This window comes from Protobothrops mucrosquamatus, unplaced genomic scaffold (genome assembly GCF_001527695.2).
Source record: "Protobothrops mucrosquamatus isolate PMUCROS unplaced genomic scaffold, P.Mucros_1.0 scaffold1977, whole genome shotgun sequence".
Lineage (NCBI taxonomy): Eukaryota > Metazoa > Chordata > Lepidosauria > Squamata > Viperidae > Protobothrops > Protobothrops mucrosquamatus.
Window position 1 is genome coordinate 149,876 of NW_015388093.1, and position 17,130 is coordinate 167,005.

Below are 17,130 nucleotides of genomic sequence, written 5' to 3' on the forward strand. Positions count from 1 at the left end.
TTTTTCTATACTCTCTTGCCTAATTACTAAGCAAAATATATTTTTTTCCTCCTGGATAACATTCATTCAGAATATTACATAATTTCCTCCAAAAGCTTACTCTGGATCTACCATTCCATTATCACTTTTTTTTGGAATGTAACATATAAGTTTCACAAGCTTATGGATTTCTTCTGTCTTATGCATCCATAACAATCTAGATGGAACCAGTTCATACTTTATGACATGCATTTTCACTCTTTTATTCATGATTATACCTATCCCTTCTCCCCTTGAATAGATTAATCAATTTGCAAGATTAGATCACCTTCACTCAGATTTATTACAACTTTTTTGATGATCTGAAAGACATGCACCTTATCTATTTTTCTTTTTTTTTTAAAAAAATCATTGATTAATTTGAGCTCTTTAACCATTTACTCTTACTGCATTCCAAATCTGTCTATGGAGATGCTTTTTTTTAAAAGGCAATTGGATTTTCTTGGTTTTTTTTCTTTGAAAACGTTTCACTTCTCATGTGTGTGTATATATATATATATGTGTGTGTGTGTGTACAAACATACACACACACACACACACCTTGGGTAACAAGATACCACTGTAATTGTATTGAGACACTCTTGCTTCTTTTTATGTATTTCTGTGCAGAATATGTATTTCTAGCAGTAATGTCCTAGTTCATTTTTTAGGATTCAGATTTTTATTCTTTTATTTCACAATTTAACATCAGCTATGGTACATAGTAATATGATTCAACATTTTATTCTACCCCCCTCCAGAAAAAGCTATTGAATTAAGATTGGCAAAAATAGACCATACTGCAGTCCATCCACATTTACTAGATATGAAGATTGGACAAGGAAAATATGAACCTGGCTTTTTCCCCAAGCTACAGTCTGATGTACTTTCAACAGGGCCAGCAAGCAATAAGTGAGTACTGTATCATTATATTAGTATGGCATAGTTGACTGAGTCAGCTTCTCCCTCAGAAAAGTGACTTGCTGTAATTGAATATGTCGATGTGGTGGAATGTAGTCTAGATTCTCAGGAGGGATGGACTGCATTCCAGAGGGCAAAGAGGCAGTAAAACATGGAAAATTTGGTTAGGAGAAAAACTTAAGGCTCCTCCTTAGCAATTCCCAAATAGTGTTGCAAATAGTTGCTTCAGGTTTCTGTCCATAAGTGAGGAACAATAAAGGAAACCTCCCAGAAGTAACTCCACAATAAAAGAAAGTCCCCAGGAGTAACTCCATGTGTCTTTCTTGGTTCTTGGAATCTGATAATCAATAGCATATGATCATCTGTGTCCTGGTGAAAAGGAGAAGTAGCCATTTATGAAACTCCCTGGCCACTGCAAAGGTGCCTGGGGAATGCTGCTCTCTTCTGTTTTTCCCCTCCAGAGGAAAATTCTCAGATTTCCTCCCTCCCTCCTTTAATATTGCCACGAGGTGCAAAAAATAAACAATATAGAAAGAGAGTGACTGTTCTTCTGGAGCAGGCATATCAAACTGCCAGCCCGCGGGCTGGATGCGTCACACCAAAACCGCGCCCACCCCATTGCCGGCAATGGGGGGAAAGTCGCAATACATTGCGCAACATCACGTGATGTCGCGAGTTTGATATGGCTGTTTTGGAGTATCTCTAGAATTTTAGTCACTGTTTCACAGCTGTGTAGGAGAGTTAATTTCCTGTCAACCTGCTTTTCCTATCTGAAGGATATAGCGGATGAGGGAATTGTTTTACCTGAGTCAGTTTTGGAATAAAAGGAATTCTTCCATTCTCTTCCGCTACTGTCACAACATGCCATTTATGTAAATGCATAAATAATGCATAAATAACACATATGTTATGCAAATGCAAACATTGTCTGGAAAATGAAATGTTTATTAATTACAATGTAAAAAATTAGGAATTGTAATTAAAGTAGATAAAAAAATTAGGCTTTCAATAAAGTACTGTACAAAGCGAATTAGCAAGTCTCATTCACTTTAAAAGTTATACAACAACAATCATCTTACAGTTAAGTATAGTTCATTTTTATATGGATGAACAAAACAAAAAAAGATACCTTAATTATTTTCTCCCATAATTAAGATACCTTAATTATTTTCTCCTGGAGTTCCACACCATAGTTTTCACTCTTATTAGTAAACTTGGTGCTGACGACATGTTGGCAATTAAACTGCATTATTATTAGCACTTCCAGATCAGGATGAACATATTTGACTTTATTTATCTAGTGTATCTAAAGCAGGCCTTTTCAACCAGTGGTACAGGTACCACCTGTGGTACATTGGCACCTGGCAGGTGGTACGCGACCATCCTAGAAAAGTGGTAGCGGGGGAGGGGAATGAGCTGAACCGGTGGCAGCACTGCACAAGCCTGAGCAAGAGATGGCTGGAGCTGCAGGGCTGTCAGGGCTCAGCGAAAGCGCCAGGATCAGCGCCAGGCTCCAGCTGGAGCTTGTTGCTGATCCTGGTGCTTCTGTTGAAGAAGCACCAGTCAGCTGGAATGTTGCAGCATCTCCAGGGTCTTGTGATTTACATTCAGATGCTTGGCAACTGATTCATATTTATGACGGTCACAATGTCCCAGGGTCATGTGAAGTGACCAAAACCTGCTGCAACTACCCAGAAGATGGGGGGGAATAAAAACCAAATACCCCCCACCCCACCCCCGCTGCCAATCCCCAACAGAAATGCTCACAACAATGAAAACCTCGGACAGGAGGAAGAGCACCGCCGGGTGGGCAGGCAGTTGTCTTGCTCGGCTGTGACTTGGGCGGCACTTTTTTCAGTGCCATTGTAACTTCGAACAGTCATTAAGCGAACTGTTGTAAGTCGAGGACTACCTGTACTTTATCACTTTTTTCCTTTTGGGGGGTGGTCATCAAGTTTTTGACACCTTGCTAGGCGACTGGTGGTACTCGGATATTGCCATATCCTAAAAGTGGTACAATGGGTGAAAAGGTTGAAAAGCCCTGCTCTAAAGAATACCACTTTTGATTTTCTAGATGGACCAAACGCAATGCACCTGCACAGTGGAGGAGGAAAGATAGACAGAAACAGCACACAGAACACCTGCGTCTTGATAACGATCAGAGAGAGGTAAAAACTGTTCTGTTACATTTTCCAAATTATAGAATCAAGATTTTCTATAAGTAGTAATGTAATTTTCCTGATTTTGTTCTACCCCCCCCCAACAAAAAGGAAAAAAAACATTCTAAATCTTTAAAGCTATGTCTATTTATTCAGGAGAATGGTTGACATATGGCTTTGATTGCATAGAAAAAATTAAGGGAAACTGTTACTGTTAATGAATGTGTTATCTTTGGTTCAGCTTTTGATAGTTGTAATTTGTGGGGGATACTGTCTTTACTTGGAGAAATGGCTCCATATTTTCAGGAACCTTAAAAGCCGTACCAGAGCTTATGATAGGATCAATAATATTGAAGGTGGAAATGAAGCAGAATGTGATACACAACATGAGGGATGGTGAGGATGTTAAGGGGTGAGACAAAACAACCTAACTAAGAGGACAAAATCCAAAATTAAACCCAGAAGATGGCAATGGCAAGTCTCTTACACATGGCAGAAAATTATATAGGAAACATGGCTGTAATAGTTAGACAGGTTTCTGTGCCAGATCCTAAGAGCCATAGATCAGAAGGCACTCTTCTTACTGGAGAAAGCCAGTGAACTTTCCTGACAGGATCTGGTGATGTGAGCTGGATAAACACAGCAGTGCAATTAGAGTCTTACCAAGACAATTATTTGTTCATTGTTCATTGCCAATGTCTACATCAAGCAACATACATAGTCTCTATATGCGGCCATCACTAATGGGCAAAATCAAATTGATTACATATTAGGAAACAGAAAAAAAGGAAAGTGCAATCCTGTCAGCAAAATATTAAACTTAATATTAAATGAATTAAACTTAGAAAATTATAGAAAATAAGTATATGTCAAACTTCAGATCAGGCACAGCTATGCATTTCTAATTTTCTAACAATTCAACCCTGTGTTCTGGAAGTACTGTAGTAGGTAACAGCAAAGCTTCACAGACTTGACCCTATTAGATGAGTTGTTTCATTGCAGACAAGAAATAAGTCACATTTATGCAGAAGATCTGCTGCCAAAGAGCACAGAAATCAAGCTCTACATATTTTAGCTACAGAATTTAAATCGTAAACTTTTCCTGTTGCCCTTTTGAGTCAACAGGCTTTTGGCAATTATTTTCCCAGCACTAGGAATGTACCTGCACAATGACTTTGTCTGGTCTGGACAGCACTAATTTCTTCCTTGCTGTCTTTAATCTTTAATATGTACCAGCAAAATAAGACCTAGAAAACATAGTGCCAGAATATAAGATTGTATTAGAAAGAGATTCACGTAAAAGAGATTTTGAGAAGCTGTGGGAAAACATTAGAAAACTGAAGCAGAAAAAAACTGAACAAATATTCTCCAGATTCAAGAGAAAAAGATGTTATTGTGACATCTGAAAAAAGATGGAAGAACAAAGAGGAGATATGACAACTGAATGCAAGCCTATCATCAAGCAAAAGACAAAGATGCTTAAATAAATAATGTCCACAAATATAAAGGAATACCAAGATAATTAAAATGAGATCTGCTTTAAGATCAGAAAGGGCATAGGAAAGCGATATATGAAAAAGCTCGAGTGAGACTACTCAAGCTTAGTCATAGAAGAGATTTTATAAAAACAAACAATCTTAAAAGGCTACATTAAAATTTTATTCTAGAATTACAGGAACATTTTTAGAGGAGAGCATATTCAGGAACTCCATTAGAAAGTGAAGAAGAAAAATCAGTAGACCAGTGAAATAAGAAAGCTTAAGATGACTGAACTACAGAAGAGTTTATGGTCCAAAGACCTGGAAAGTTCACAAACATTTATACTGAAAAAGGCTGATGCAAGAGAATGTACAAATTACCTAATCATTTCATTAATGCCATTAGTTGCTCACCTAAGCAGTGAAAAATTAAGTAATACATAGAATGAGAAATGCCAAATGGACAGGTTTCAGAAAAGGCAAAGAGACATGAAAGGATAAATAACATAAGATGGATATGAAGAGAGCAAGAGAATGTAAAGAGGTTTACCTTTGCTGTGTTCAGCCAGCCTTTGATTGTATAAATCACATCAGAATGTGGTTTACAACACAAGAAGCTACAGAAAAAGCAGGTTGAAGAAACAGAGTGGTTTAGAATAGGAAAGGGAACAAGAGAAATAAGTGTATGATCCTTATTTCTACTTATGCAATGTAGATTACTAAAATTAGTAATCTACAGGTGGTTACTAAGAAACCAGGGTCTATGTTCATTCTGATTGCTCTCTGAAGCAATGATCAGTAACCATATGCCATTTTGGGCATTTTTTTTACCAGCAAGATGATGGAATAGAAAAAAAATATGCTTGGTAAGGTTAAGTAGGAAAGAATAACAGAATGAACAAGATGGTCAATATCAAAGAAATAACTGAAATTCTTTGGAGAGCTACAGATTATTATCAGAGAAAAATCAAGATGGAGGTCTTTTGTCCATACTGTTACTGTTAGTTAAACCTGCGACGATACCTAACTGAATTATGAGATGGGATATTCTTTTACCTAAATGTTTGTACTAAAAATTGTCTACATTAGTTCTCAAAAATCACTCATGTGGCTACTTTCCATTATCTATTGTGAAAATATATTGAAACCTCAATTTATCAAACTATGATAACTTTGTAGGCACTACAGCAAATTTCACAACCATTTGTAACAATTGCTTAATCATGTCAATTTAAATAATTTGTAAAATGACATCATCATGCAAATGATGTAACTACATAAATGGCACAGCGTAATTTTTATTAGTCTTAGATTGTAAATGGTTAATGTGTATAATGACATCATTACACTTGCAGATGATATAAATTGCTGTGATCACATACTCTAATTTAGCAGACAACTGAAAATAATGGATACCCCATCCCCTGTATGGTCCATTAAATCAAGATTTCAGTGTACTCTGAAGGTACTAAGCAAAAGCAAAAGAGAAAAAAATCAATATGATGTAATTGATAATAGTTTTAAAGGAAAATATTAATTTCTGGAGTATAATTACTCATAAAACTGATTTACATTTCTGATTTTCAATTTTTTTTACTGTGCTTAACATTGATGTAAAAATTGCATTCTTTTATCTGTTTAAACTTCTGTTAATTATAAATTATATTGCATCGTTCTTTTTTTTTACTACAAAGACATGAAAATCACCTCTATCCTGTCCTTGCATATGAGTATTTAAAATGTTATGCTGCTCCAACATGCTTCTACTTAATATCCACTATTTGGTTTTTGATTTATATAATTTTGTGTTATTTTGCTACCTTTTCTATCTCATCAGCAGCTAGATTTTCTTTTGAAAACTTCAGTTGCTATTATATTAAAACGTAGACCAGCAAAATTGGTTTTAGATACTCAGTTAAATCTGTTTCACTGCTTTAGTTTGGTTTGTATGTGTCTATCTATATAGCAAAATACTGTATGTATTTATGTATTAGACAAAATACATACACATAAACACAGTTTCATAGGAATTGCAATATTTATAGAAACTTGTTTGAAAATTTGCTTTGTTTAATCCAAACACATTATATATAGCATTAATTAAGCATCATTTAATGTTTGACCATGTTATCTGCGTATTTCACAAATGAGTACTGTGCAGTATATTATTTAGGACATTCTGGCTGAGCTCTTTTTGGTGATCGGATATCCCACACCTCTGCTTGTGTGTATGCCCAGCTAGATATCTCCTGTTTTAACACAGTTCCCTTTGACAACACATTTTGCAAGAAGACATTGTGGATCACATTAATCATACTACTACTGAAGATACTACAGAAGCTTCAGTTGATACAACATGCAGTAGCTTAGGTAGTTATAGATGGGTATGCTAATTCATCCTTGCAACATTAGTGCTACTGGAATTACATTGATTGCTAGTTATCTTCGAAGTACAATTTAAAGTCCTTCTTGTCACTTTTAAAGCCCTACATGGATAGAGCTTGAAGTAAAATGCATTGCTATTGTCCCTTTTCCAATGAATCCCAACACTTACAGATTCAGGACTTCTGTGACAATCAGTGACAAGGTGGAGATTCACTACTGGATAATATCTGCATATTGACAGTAGCTCATGCAAAACTGATATACAGTACAGTAGTAGGAGAATTACAAAGATGACATCAAAGACAGGAAACCCATGAGGCAGCACGAAGAGCAATACACAAGTAGAATCTTCCAACTTGTACCTTCAAGTTCATCTTACACATTATCCTCACAAAAGTAGTAATTCTGATAACTGTAAATCTATCTCTCATTGCCTTCTCTAAGTTGGCATCACAACTATTATAGTACCCAAAATCTAGGATGACAGATCTCTGAGGGTTACATTTCACCTTTCACCTAACAATCTTTCAGTAATACATGCTGGGTCAGTCCATCCCCTACTACATTGTGGATAAATGTAAATAAATTAGAAGTGAACCTGGAATTCACTAACAACTAATTGCGGCCAAAATCGACAACAATCTATCTTCAAGGCTCTAGGAATGAAGCAGGTGAGCTAGAAATAGGGACCAGTACCAGATTGCAGGACTCCCTTTCCTTCTAATGGCTCACTCAGTGACTTCTACTCCATCTCACCTACCATATCTACTCTGACTCCATCTATATGGGAGCCTTGGCCAAGCTGCACAGCCTCTTTGGCTCCATATACAGATCTCCCCTATAATAGTGCCTCTTGAGCTCAGCAATACTTTTTGACTTGCACTTTGCGATTTGTCCCATAAGCAAGGGCAGAGAGTTTCATTTCAATAGCTTGTTCTTTGAGTGGTAGCTACTACCCATCTAGCATGCTAGCTGGCAAATCTACCCTCATCAAAAAGAGCTAGGTCTTACTATTTTGCAGCTTTGTGGCTTAGAGGTTTGTCTTACCAAATATTTACTGGACTGCAACATGATCACAATATTTTTCAACAATATAAGCTGGAAATCAGGATAAGAATTAGTGAGGCCTTTGAAAATAGAGGACTGCCTTTTAGTTTCCATTTTTTATTTACTTGCCCTCTGTAAGTATAACTTGCTAGTCACCCATCTGTGTGATGCACAGAATCATTGCACAGAAGAACAGGTTGCTTACTGCAACTGTATTTTGTTGACACAATATCTATGCATTCACACAACCCACCCTCTATCCTTTCACAGGCAATTATTCCCTTGAGATTCTACATCAGCTAATGGAAGGCATGAGGTACCTTCTTAGCATTATCATACACATAGGGGTAGAATATCCTTCCTCTAAAAATAGCTCAGCTCTCAATGGTACATTGCACAGAAGGCCACTAGAAGAACCTCAGTTACAGGTGAGTAACACCTTACTGTGCTATTTCAAAAGTACAAAAATACAAGCATTATATACAAGTATTACTTTTGCAGTGAAATGTACAATAATTACAGCCAGGCTATTTAAAACTGAGTGAGAACATTAATTAAAAATACTATTTGCAATCCATCATAAAATATAGTCTTGTTTTATGTGTTATATAGCTTTCTTCTTAAATTTAGAATTATATCTTTATATATTTTATGTTCTTCTTTTTCTACAGAAATACATCCAAGAAGCTCGAAATCTGGGCAGTACTATCCGGCAGCCCAAATTGTCTAATCTGTCACCATCAGTAATTGCCCAGACTAATTGGAAATTTGTTGAAGGATTGCTGAAGGAATGCCGAAATAAGGTATGATATAATTCTTGACAAATATTGTTCTAGCTATTCAAAGGAGTTGAATTAGCTGGACCATTATAGTAGATTATTTCTCATACTGGTAATACTGATATCCTTTGATGTAACATCCTCACAGAAATGAGGCAGAACTGATAGTTTCAGTGAATACAAAATGTTCCCTTGATTGGGATGGAAGTAGGTCTATGGATCAGGACATTCTGCTAATGGGATTATTCTAATGATGCGATTATTCTAATAACATACAGTTTTCTCCATATTTTGACTTCAAATTCTTAGACTCAAATGCACAAGTAGTGTAATACTATTTAGAACTACTTCTTGCACTACTGTGATTCAATGAATATGAATAATAAACTTTAGAACAGGGGTGTCAAACTCGCCACATCACGTGATGTGTCACGACATATCGCGACTTTTTCCCCATTGCTGGAGCTGGGGTGGGTGCAGTTTCGGCATGACGCATCCAGCTCGCAGACCGGCAGTTTGACACCCCTGCTTTAGAAAAAGGTAATCTAATTTAATTTTCAGTTTTTACTGACAATGGCAGAACCTATGGAAAAGATACCAATATATGCCATCCATTTCTGTTGTCCCATTTCTGATAGTGAGCCTTCCAGAATAAAATTAATGTGAAATATCTTTTGCCCAAACAAAAGAAGTATTATGAAACATAGCTATATCTTATGATTTAAAGTCACATTTTCCGTTCTGTATGAAACAGTGATCAGAAAAAGACTTGGAGTGGTTCAGTGATTGCTATTTTTGTTAACCATGATTTTAAATCTAGAATTATAATACATAAATACCCCAAATATGTTCCATTAACATTGTGTATTATATATATTAAGTTCTTTATTCCATATCTCCCTATAATCTTGAATATTTAATTTGGTGTATTCCAACAACCTTTTGTAAATAAATATGATACGCTTTTGAGCAAACAATTGTTGCATTCATCTTCTCCAGTAACAAAAATTCACCATGTGATTATGTCCAAAGCTGCTTTTCAAAAGGCAACTGGACTTTCTTTGTTTTTCTTTAAAACATTTCGCTTCTTATCCAAGAAGCGACTTTAGCTCTGATTGAATGGTGGGGAAGGGAAGGATTTATATTCTTTGCAGTCATCTGTCCTAACCTTCAGAGTGCTAACACCAGATGACTCCAAACAATATAAATCCTTCCCTTCCCCACTATTCAGTCAGAGCTGAAGAAGCTTCTTGGATGAGAAGTAAAATGTTTTCAAGAAAAAGTTCAGTTGCCTTTTGAGAAGCACATCTGGGACAACCAATGACCTGGATGAGTGAGAATCTCCATAGGCACCATGTGAACATATTAATTGAATATACAGTCCGCCCAGGATGTCCACAAAAAGCTTTATTCTTTTCAAGTGTGGATTCCCATAATGTAAATTTATTTAAGTCATTAGGATCAAGCCAGTATTGTTGTCTATTTGTGCTAGTCCATATTTTGTCTGCTTAGAGGGTAATATAGATATGCTAAGAATGGTATAGTAATTAAATCTGTTACCAATCATTTCTGCTTCCTGGGGCAACTGCAAAATATTCTGCAGGGTCAGTTTATTCTTAAGCTCTTTTTATTGGTATTCTCTGATAAAACATAAAACTGGAAAAGCATATTCATGAATCCTAAAATAAAATTAATATTTATTTAATAATTTCTGAGTAAAAAAATGTTTCATTGTAGAACAGTGAGATTAGCTTAAAAAGTGAAGTATCAGAAAGCATCCAGCTATTCTATTTTTGCTGCAGTTAAATTTTATTCTCTTGGTACTTTGATGCAACAGCAGTTTCAGGTATATTTCCACATGTTAACTCCTCCACAGACAGTTCATGACTATATCCTCCATAATCAGCCTAGTAAATGATTTCTCTGGAGAAACTAGGAACAACAATAACAAAACCCCTTTAAACTGTAGAACAGCAGGCATCTGAGGCCACCTGACCTTGGCCTCAGATTTCTATTCTAGCACATCTCAGTTAGAAAAAAAATCCTTAGTCTGCTGGCTGCTCCTGTGATAATGCAGCTTGTATCAAGTGAGGAAGGCATCGTTGGTTTAGACTTACTTTTGAGATAAAGACCCATGCAAATATACAAAGATTTGCTTGCCTATTGGAAAATTCTAGGAGGGCAAGTAGGTATTTTGAGCTAGAAAAATGAAACACATTGTTCAGATTTACCGTAATATATTGTTTGTCTACCTAAGGGTTAGATACGTTGCAGAAATTCAGAGGCTTTCTCTTTTTTGAATTCACGATATGGCCTGTATAGCTTAGACATTTTGAAAATTAATTTTCCAACTATCTTTGTGCCTATTCTCTTGAACTTGGTTAGTGAAATATGAATAATATGTGGCAATTACTTTTTCTTTTAAAAATAATAATTTTTAAGATTTATGGATAAAAAGGGAGAATGTGCCAATATCCCACACATATATAACCACATTACTTTAGTCCATTGAGCAGGATGTGGGGATATTTCTTATATGAATGAAAAAAAATGCCTTTGATTTCCCTTTTTGGAAACATGTAACAATCATGATATTCTGGGGGTTTCCAGTGTTCAAGAGTGACTTTTAACAGATATTGAAATACAACAGGAAGAACATACACTTCGTCCTTGTTTGAGATTCAGCTCCCTATTTGTATATCTAACAGTTTTCTTGCTTTTCAAATAATGCAGAACAAGTGCTGTGGATTTGCACACACACTAAATGAAAGCAGATAAAAATGATAAATCATAGTAGAAAAAATACTGAATCAATTGAATCTTTTAATTTTTCTTTTGGCAGATAAATGTACAGCAGATAAGTGATCAGTACTGGCAGAGTGTCAAAATGGAAAAAAAAACCTGTTGGTTATTTTATATCTATGAAATATAGTATATTGCATACTGTAAATAGTTCAACAACTAATTGTATTACCCATTATTTTGCTTATTTGAGGTAATAGAGGATTCTGACTTTTTCAAAAAGTAATCTTAATGTTTTCATATGCTTTCTATTTTGAAAGACAAAAAGGATGCTTGTGGAAAAAATGGGCCGAGAAGCAGTAGAACTTGGTCATGGTGAGGTGAACATTACAGGGGTGGAGGAAAACACATTGATAGCCAGTCTCTGTGATCTTTTGGAAAGAATATGGAGCCACGGACTTCAGGTGAAGCAGGTAAGAAATGTACTCCTAGGGATATTTAATGCCGATTACACTTTTTAATAGGCTTTGGGATATTAATGTAAATGAGCACTAACTATTAATATAGAGTTGGATTCAGAAGAGGCTGCCATGAACAAAAAAGACACAGTAAGTCAATACCTTTTCCATTACTCTTCCACCTTCCAATATCACTGACTTACTCTTACTCCCTCAGTGAGTTCCCCAAATATTCAGTGCAGATTTTTAGAGCATTCACAATGCACAGAGGAAAGGCTGAACTGATAAAAATGAGCCCTTTCTTTGACCAGCACTTTACTTGTAGTAATTCTGGATCCAACTCTATCATTCCTAGTTGTTTTTCTGGCATCTTTACTGTGAGCTTTAACTAGAAGATGATAAAATGAACTCGTTTCGGGACTAGCTAACATCTTTTAGAGAGAGAAACTGACAAATTTTCTTTGTAAACACCTTATTGATTATGCATGAATGCAAAGTGAGAGCAATACATTTGAAATATAGAGCTTTTTAAAAAAAAAATCTGGTCATTCAAGTAGGGCTCCCTTTGTCTGAATCCACTTCTAAACTGTAACAATTTCTGTGTGTGAAGGATATGCTGTCTGACTTTTCCCTTCCGTTTATATGCTGCATAGGATAGAAGCTGTACTACTTTCATCCTAGAAGATAGAGCATCAGTATACTCTGCTACAACTCAGATTTGGGCTTTTCAGACCAGCAAGCGGCCAACCGTACATAAGGTTAATTCTTTGGACTGATTAACAATGTTGGCAAACAGTGCTGAACGGTCTGTTGTGGTAGAGTATTCAGAAATCTGATGGAAGAGGTGCAACAGATCCAACCTTCTTTGCAAAACTTTGGTTTATAGCATATTAACCTAGTTCTAAATTTTTTCCCCCAGAAAGCTATGCCTTTTATAAATATGTATGAGGATAGCTTCTTTTAACACCCTCATATCATATAACTACTTTTGCCTATTCCCTTGCCACCGGACCCTGTTTGTTACCTAATTATCTATTTTCTTTTTCATTTGTAATTTTAATTCAGTATAATTTTGAGATGTTTGATAATTTGTCAGTTCTGGAATCATTTTCTTTGTTATCATTTCTCATGTACACACATATCACTCTTCTCCCTTGGCTTTGAGAAATGTGATCGTAATCATAATTCTGTATAATGGTATTCATTTGTTTTCAGCTCACACAGTTTTTTGTGCTCTTTTCATGACCCCCGTTCCAGCACTGGGAGTCAGCATACCCTTTGTTCATTGTATAGGTGTTACATGGAGATGCATTGTTCACAGGGATACCTATATTTGCCTTATAATATAAATGTATTTTTTATTACTTGCAGTAGTATAATAGCAGTTGTAATTATAGACCATCAATATATAAATTAGAATTAAAAACTTGTCCAGTCTTGGATTTTAAGGCAAGATTGTGAAATCTGGGTTGTAGTGTCCCTCAAATAGAAGTATACTAACATTTCATATTTCATTAAGTCAAAATATGCATGAGCCTGGATTAGCAGTGATTAAATTAAAAAATCTCCAGCAGTGATGTCTAGTTTTGTTTGAATTTGGAAATATTGTTATGCATTACAGAATAAATATGGCTTGGAAGTTTAAATAAGATCCTTACTAATTCTAACCTGATAGCTATTGTTTTGAAATTTGTATGAAATATGAAATTGCAATTAGCTAGATATTTCTGATATATCTATATGTATAATGAAGCGGTTCCAAACCTGAACCAAAGGCTTTTGCATAACTTGACTTCTGCATTAGACAAATGTAAGCTACATAAATGCATCTGTGATTCTGCCAGCTTCTCATAGTCCGACTTTAAAGATAAATACATATAACTAAACTTATGATACAGATGGTGCTGCCAAATAGATTCAATAGATTTCAAAAGATTCTTAAGATCACTGTACTATCGAACTGTCGTGGAACATGACATTAAGCAACAAAGCACATTTAATGAAAACAAATATATATTGACGTTATGTCACAAATTAAAACAATGCAGTATAATGCTAGATATGTATCCAACTCCCAGGGGAAAAAAATCTGTTGATATCCATATTCCATCTTCCTATTCCTCTTTCTCAGTTGACACAAAGAAGCTGAACATGAATCTTATTATCATCTAAACTCAGATTATCCACTCTTTGAGGGAACCTTCTCTCCTTGAATTGTTTCAGCCTTGGTTGGTCCCCAGAAGTTTTATAACTATAAGAATTGGTACCTGAGGGTTTTAAAAAAAATATGTCCTTTGTAGTCACTCTGTATGAATAATGCATCTGCACAGAATCCTTTGTTGGAATTTTCTAGAAGAGAAGCATATTTTTCTGCAGGAGGTGCTTTATTAAGGATTCTGCTTCTAGGCACAGTTGATCCCTTACTTCCAATTTTTTTTCAATGTTGCAGAAGCGTGGTTAGGATTTTTCTCTAATATTGTAAATTCTCATGGGTTACTTTAGGTTCTTCCACCTCCCTTTTCTTCCCTGGGGGTGATTTCAAGGAAAAAAAACCTCTCTCAGAGTAAGAGTTGGGGCCTATGCCTTCCTGACTGAGCTTCCAGCTTAAACCCATCATACCTCAGCACTTGTAGAAAAATATTTGAGTTGGGGGCTATGCCTTCCTGACTGAGCTTCCAGCTTAAACCCACTCAAATATTTTTCTACAAGTGCTGAGCTATGATTGCTAACTTATTCAGATTAGTTAGATTCCAAGAAGAGCAGACCATGTTCTTTGGATTTGGTATCAGAAGAGAAATCATGGGAATCTTTTCTAACTCTGTTCTGAGAGTGGGAGTCAGTGGGCTCTTCTGCATAGCACTTTTAGGCTACTTGCTTAAAGTAAATAAAAATATAAGTAAGGAAATGCTGATGTAAGAGATTGCTATCTGGATACCAGGTCTCATGTCTGACCAACAGTTGTCTCCGCTCCCAATTCCCCTGTTTCTAAGAGACAGATAGCATTTCCACTTTTATGGGTATTTGAAGGCATGTAATTTTCCACTAAGAAATCTTTTTTATGAGCCCTCCCTCTTGACTCTTATCTGTACTTAAACAGAAAGGTCAAAAGCCAACAATAGCAATTTGCCTGTCATTTTATATGAAAAGAGGAAACTGGCAGAACTCTTTAAATTCACCTATTTAAAACAAAGAAAGATCATCATTTCACTAGTTCACTTGTAAACCTGTGTTTTTTTTAAAGGCCCTATGTTTCACCTCTCTCTCTCTCTCTCTCTCTCTCTCTCTCTCTCTCTCTCTCTCTCTCTCTCTCTCTCTCTNAGAGAGAGAGAGAGAAGTCCTGTACTTTATTGGTCCTCTCTGATCAGCTCTCAACATACAGTTGGGTGTACACGTGAATAAGAACCGGTGAACTGTTGCTTTGTTACCTACCTCAAAAGGACAGAGAGGATCAGGTTTTACATGTTCCTGTTTCTCTCCTTAGATGTGGTCTACCACAGTGTGATAGAAAGCAGTGAGCAGGGGGGAGGAAGCATTCTGGCAACTCTGTACATAACCATTAGGAACACAGATTATACCCAAATTCTAGCAGAGAAACTTCATAGACGAGTTTGTGCCCAGTCAGGAAATCCCACTTTGAAATGTAGGAAGAAAGCATGACTATCCAACAATGTAAGAATGGGATTCAGTTCCTATTCTGAATGGCTAGTTCTGTTATATTACAAAATTGGGAACTAAAATATATCTTTTGTTGCATTAATGTTTTCAAAAATGTGAGAAATTGCAGGGGCTGAAAAATAAATACAACAAGGAGTTTTAGAAAACTATGCAATAAAGGGTAAATATATGTTCAAATTGTCCACTATTTCTAAGCTATATTAACGCCATTTTTCTAACAAGATAAATTATGCCTACAAAAATATTCAGATACAAATACTAAATGTGAGCGATTTAAAAGTTTCTCCTTATCATATGTGTGTTCATTGAACAAAAAAGCATCAATACAAAAAAGTACAGAGCTGAAAAACAAACCAAGAATAAAAAAAATAAAAAAACCCCAAGTATTTTCATTTGTGGATGTGTAATAAGATTTCTGAAGTTTCTTTTCTTCTTCTATTTTTGTTTTTGTTCTTGGGTTTTTTTATTCTTAACTATATTTTAATCTTGATATTTTGTTGAAGAACAACAGTCTTCTTCTATATAAACAAAGAAGGAAATATTTGGCCACTGATATCTGAGACATTTGCCTTATGAATGTTCATCTCCTGCTTCCATAAAGATTGGGCAAATGCTTTGGATTGATATAAAACTTCTTTCTGTGAATGGATGCTCTGCCTTTTCTTGGATTGATATAAAACTTCTTTCTATGAATGGATGCTCTGCCTTTTGTTATTAGAAACTGTCTAGAAAATTCTTGCTTCCTTATTACTATTAGGTGCTTGAAGTTTTTGGTATAATGGCAGAAAAAGGCAGAAGAATAATTCACCCATTTGTAAATCAAGTTTTTTCTCCACATATTGAACACTACTTTTCTTATGTAATTATTTTGTGTCCCATTACCTTATATTTTAGGTATCTATAGTGATTAGGGCGCCCATTTCCAAGTTTCTATTCCTGCTTGATAAAACTTTCTGTGGAAATCTAACATATAACTGTGGGATTATCTTTTATAAAACTATATAACTGTGTGTCCTCTGTATTATGTTACAAGAAACCCAAAAATCTAGAAAAGGCTTTGAGATTAGCTCAGGTCTCTGAACAACCTGAGGCATATTATATTAGGACTTTGGACCAAAATAAAAATTTGAGAGAAATAAAATGTAATTGCGATTATATAAAAAGTTAATGTAAACTAAAATTGTAATGATATCCCTGTCCTAGGATAGACATAGTATCAATAACAAATTTCCAATAAGCAGCCTTTATCCCCTGAAATAATATGCAGAGAATTGTTGCATTTGTGTTACAAAGAATAATAATCAATACTCTGTCATGTGAATTGTGAATTTATGAATTATAAAATGACCCCATCATATAGTGTTTAAAAGATTGAGAATGACAATGAGTGATTGAGACAACCACTTTTTAATAAATTAATTAGTTTTGCTTCTTATATTAATTTCCCTTTACCAAAAGAAAAAAAAAA

At 35.4% G+C, this 17,130-nt stretch overlaps 1 protein-coding gene across 1 annotated transcript in view; it reads left to right on the forward strand.

The window, feature by feature from the left end:
- DENND5A (DENN domain containing 5A) overlaps nucleotides 1-17,130 on the forward strand; it is a 73,956-nt gene that overhangs the window by 28,175 nt on the left and 28,651 nt on the right. Inside the window, 9 exon segments of the mRNA XM_029285636.1 lie at nucleotides 780-930; nucleotides 3,014-3,107; nucleotides 6,414-6,430; nucleotides 6,432-6,476; nucleotides 6,478-6,513; nucleotides 8,599-8,602; nucleotides 8,680-8,811; nucleotides 11,850-12,002; nucleotides 12,641-12,745. Coding sequence (XP_029141469.1) covers nucleotides 780-930; nucleotides 3,014-3,107; nucleotides 6,414-6,430; nucleotides 6,432-6,476; nucleotides 6,478-6,513; nucleotides 8,599-8,602; nucleotides 8,680-8,811; nucleotides 11,850-12,002; nucleotides 12,641-12,745 — 737 coding nt within the window.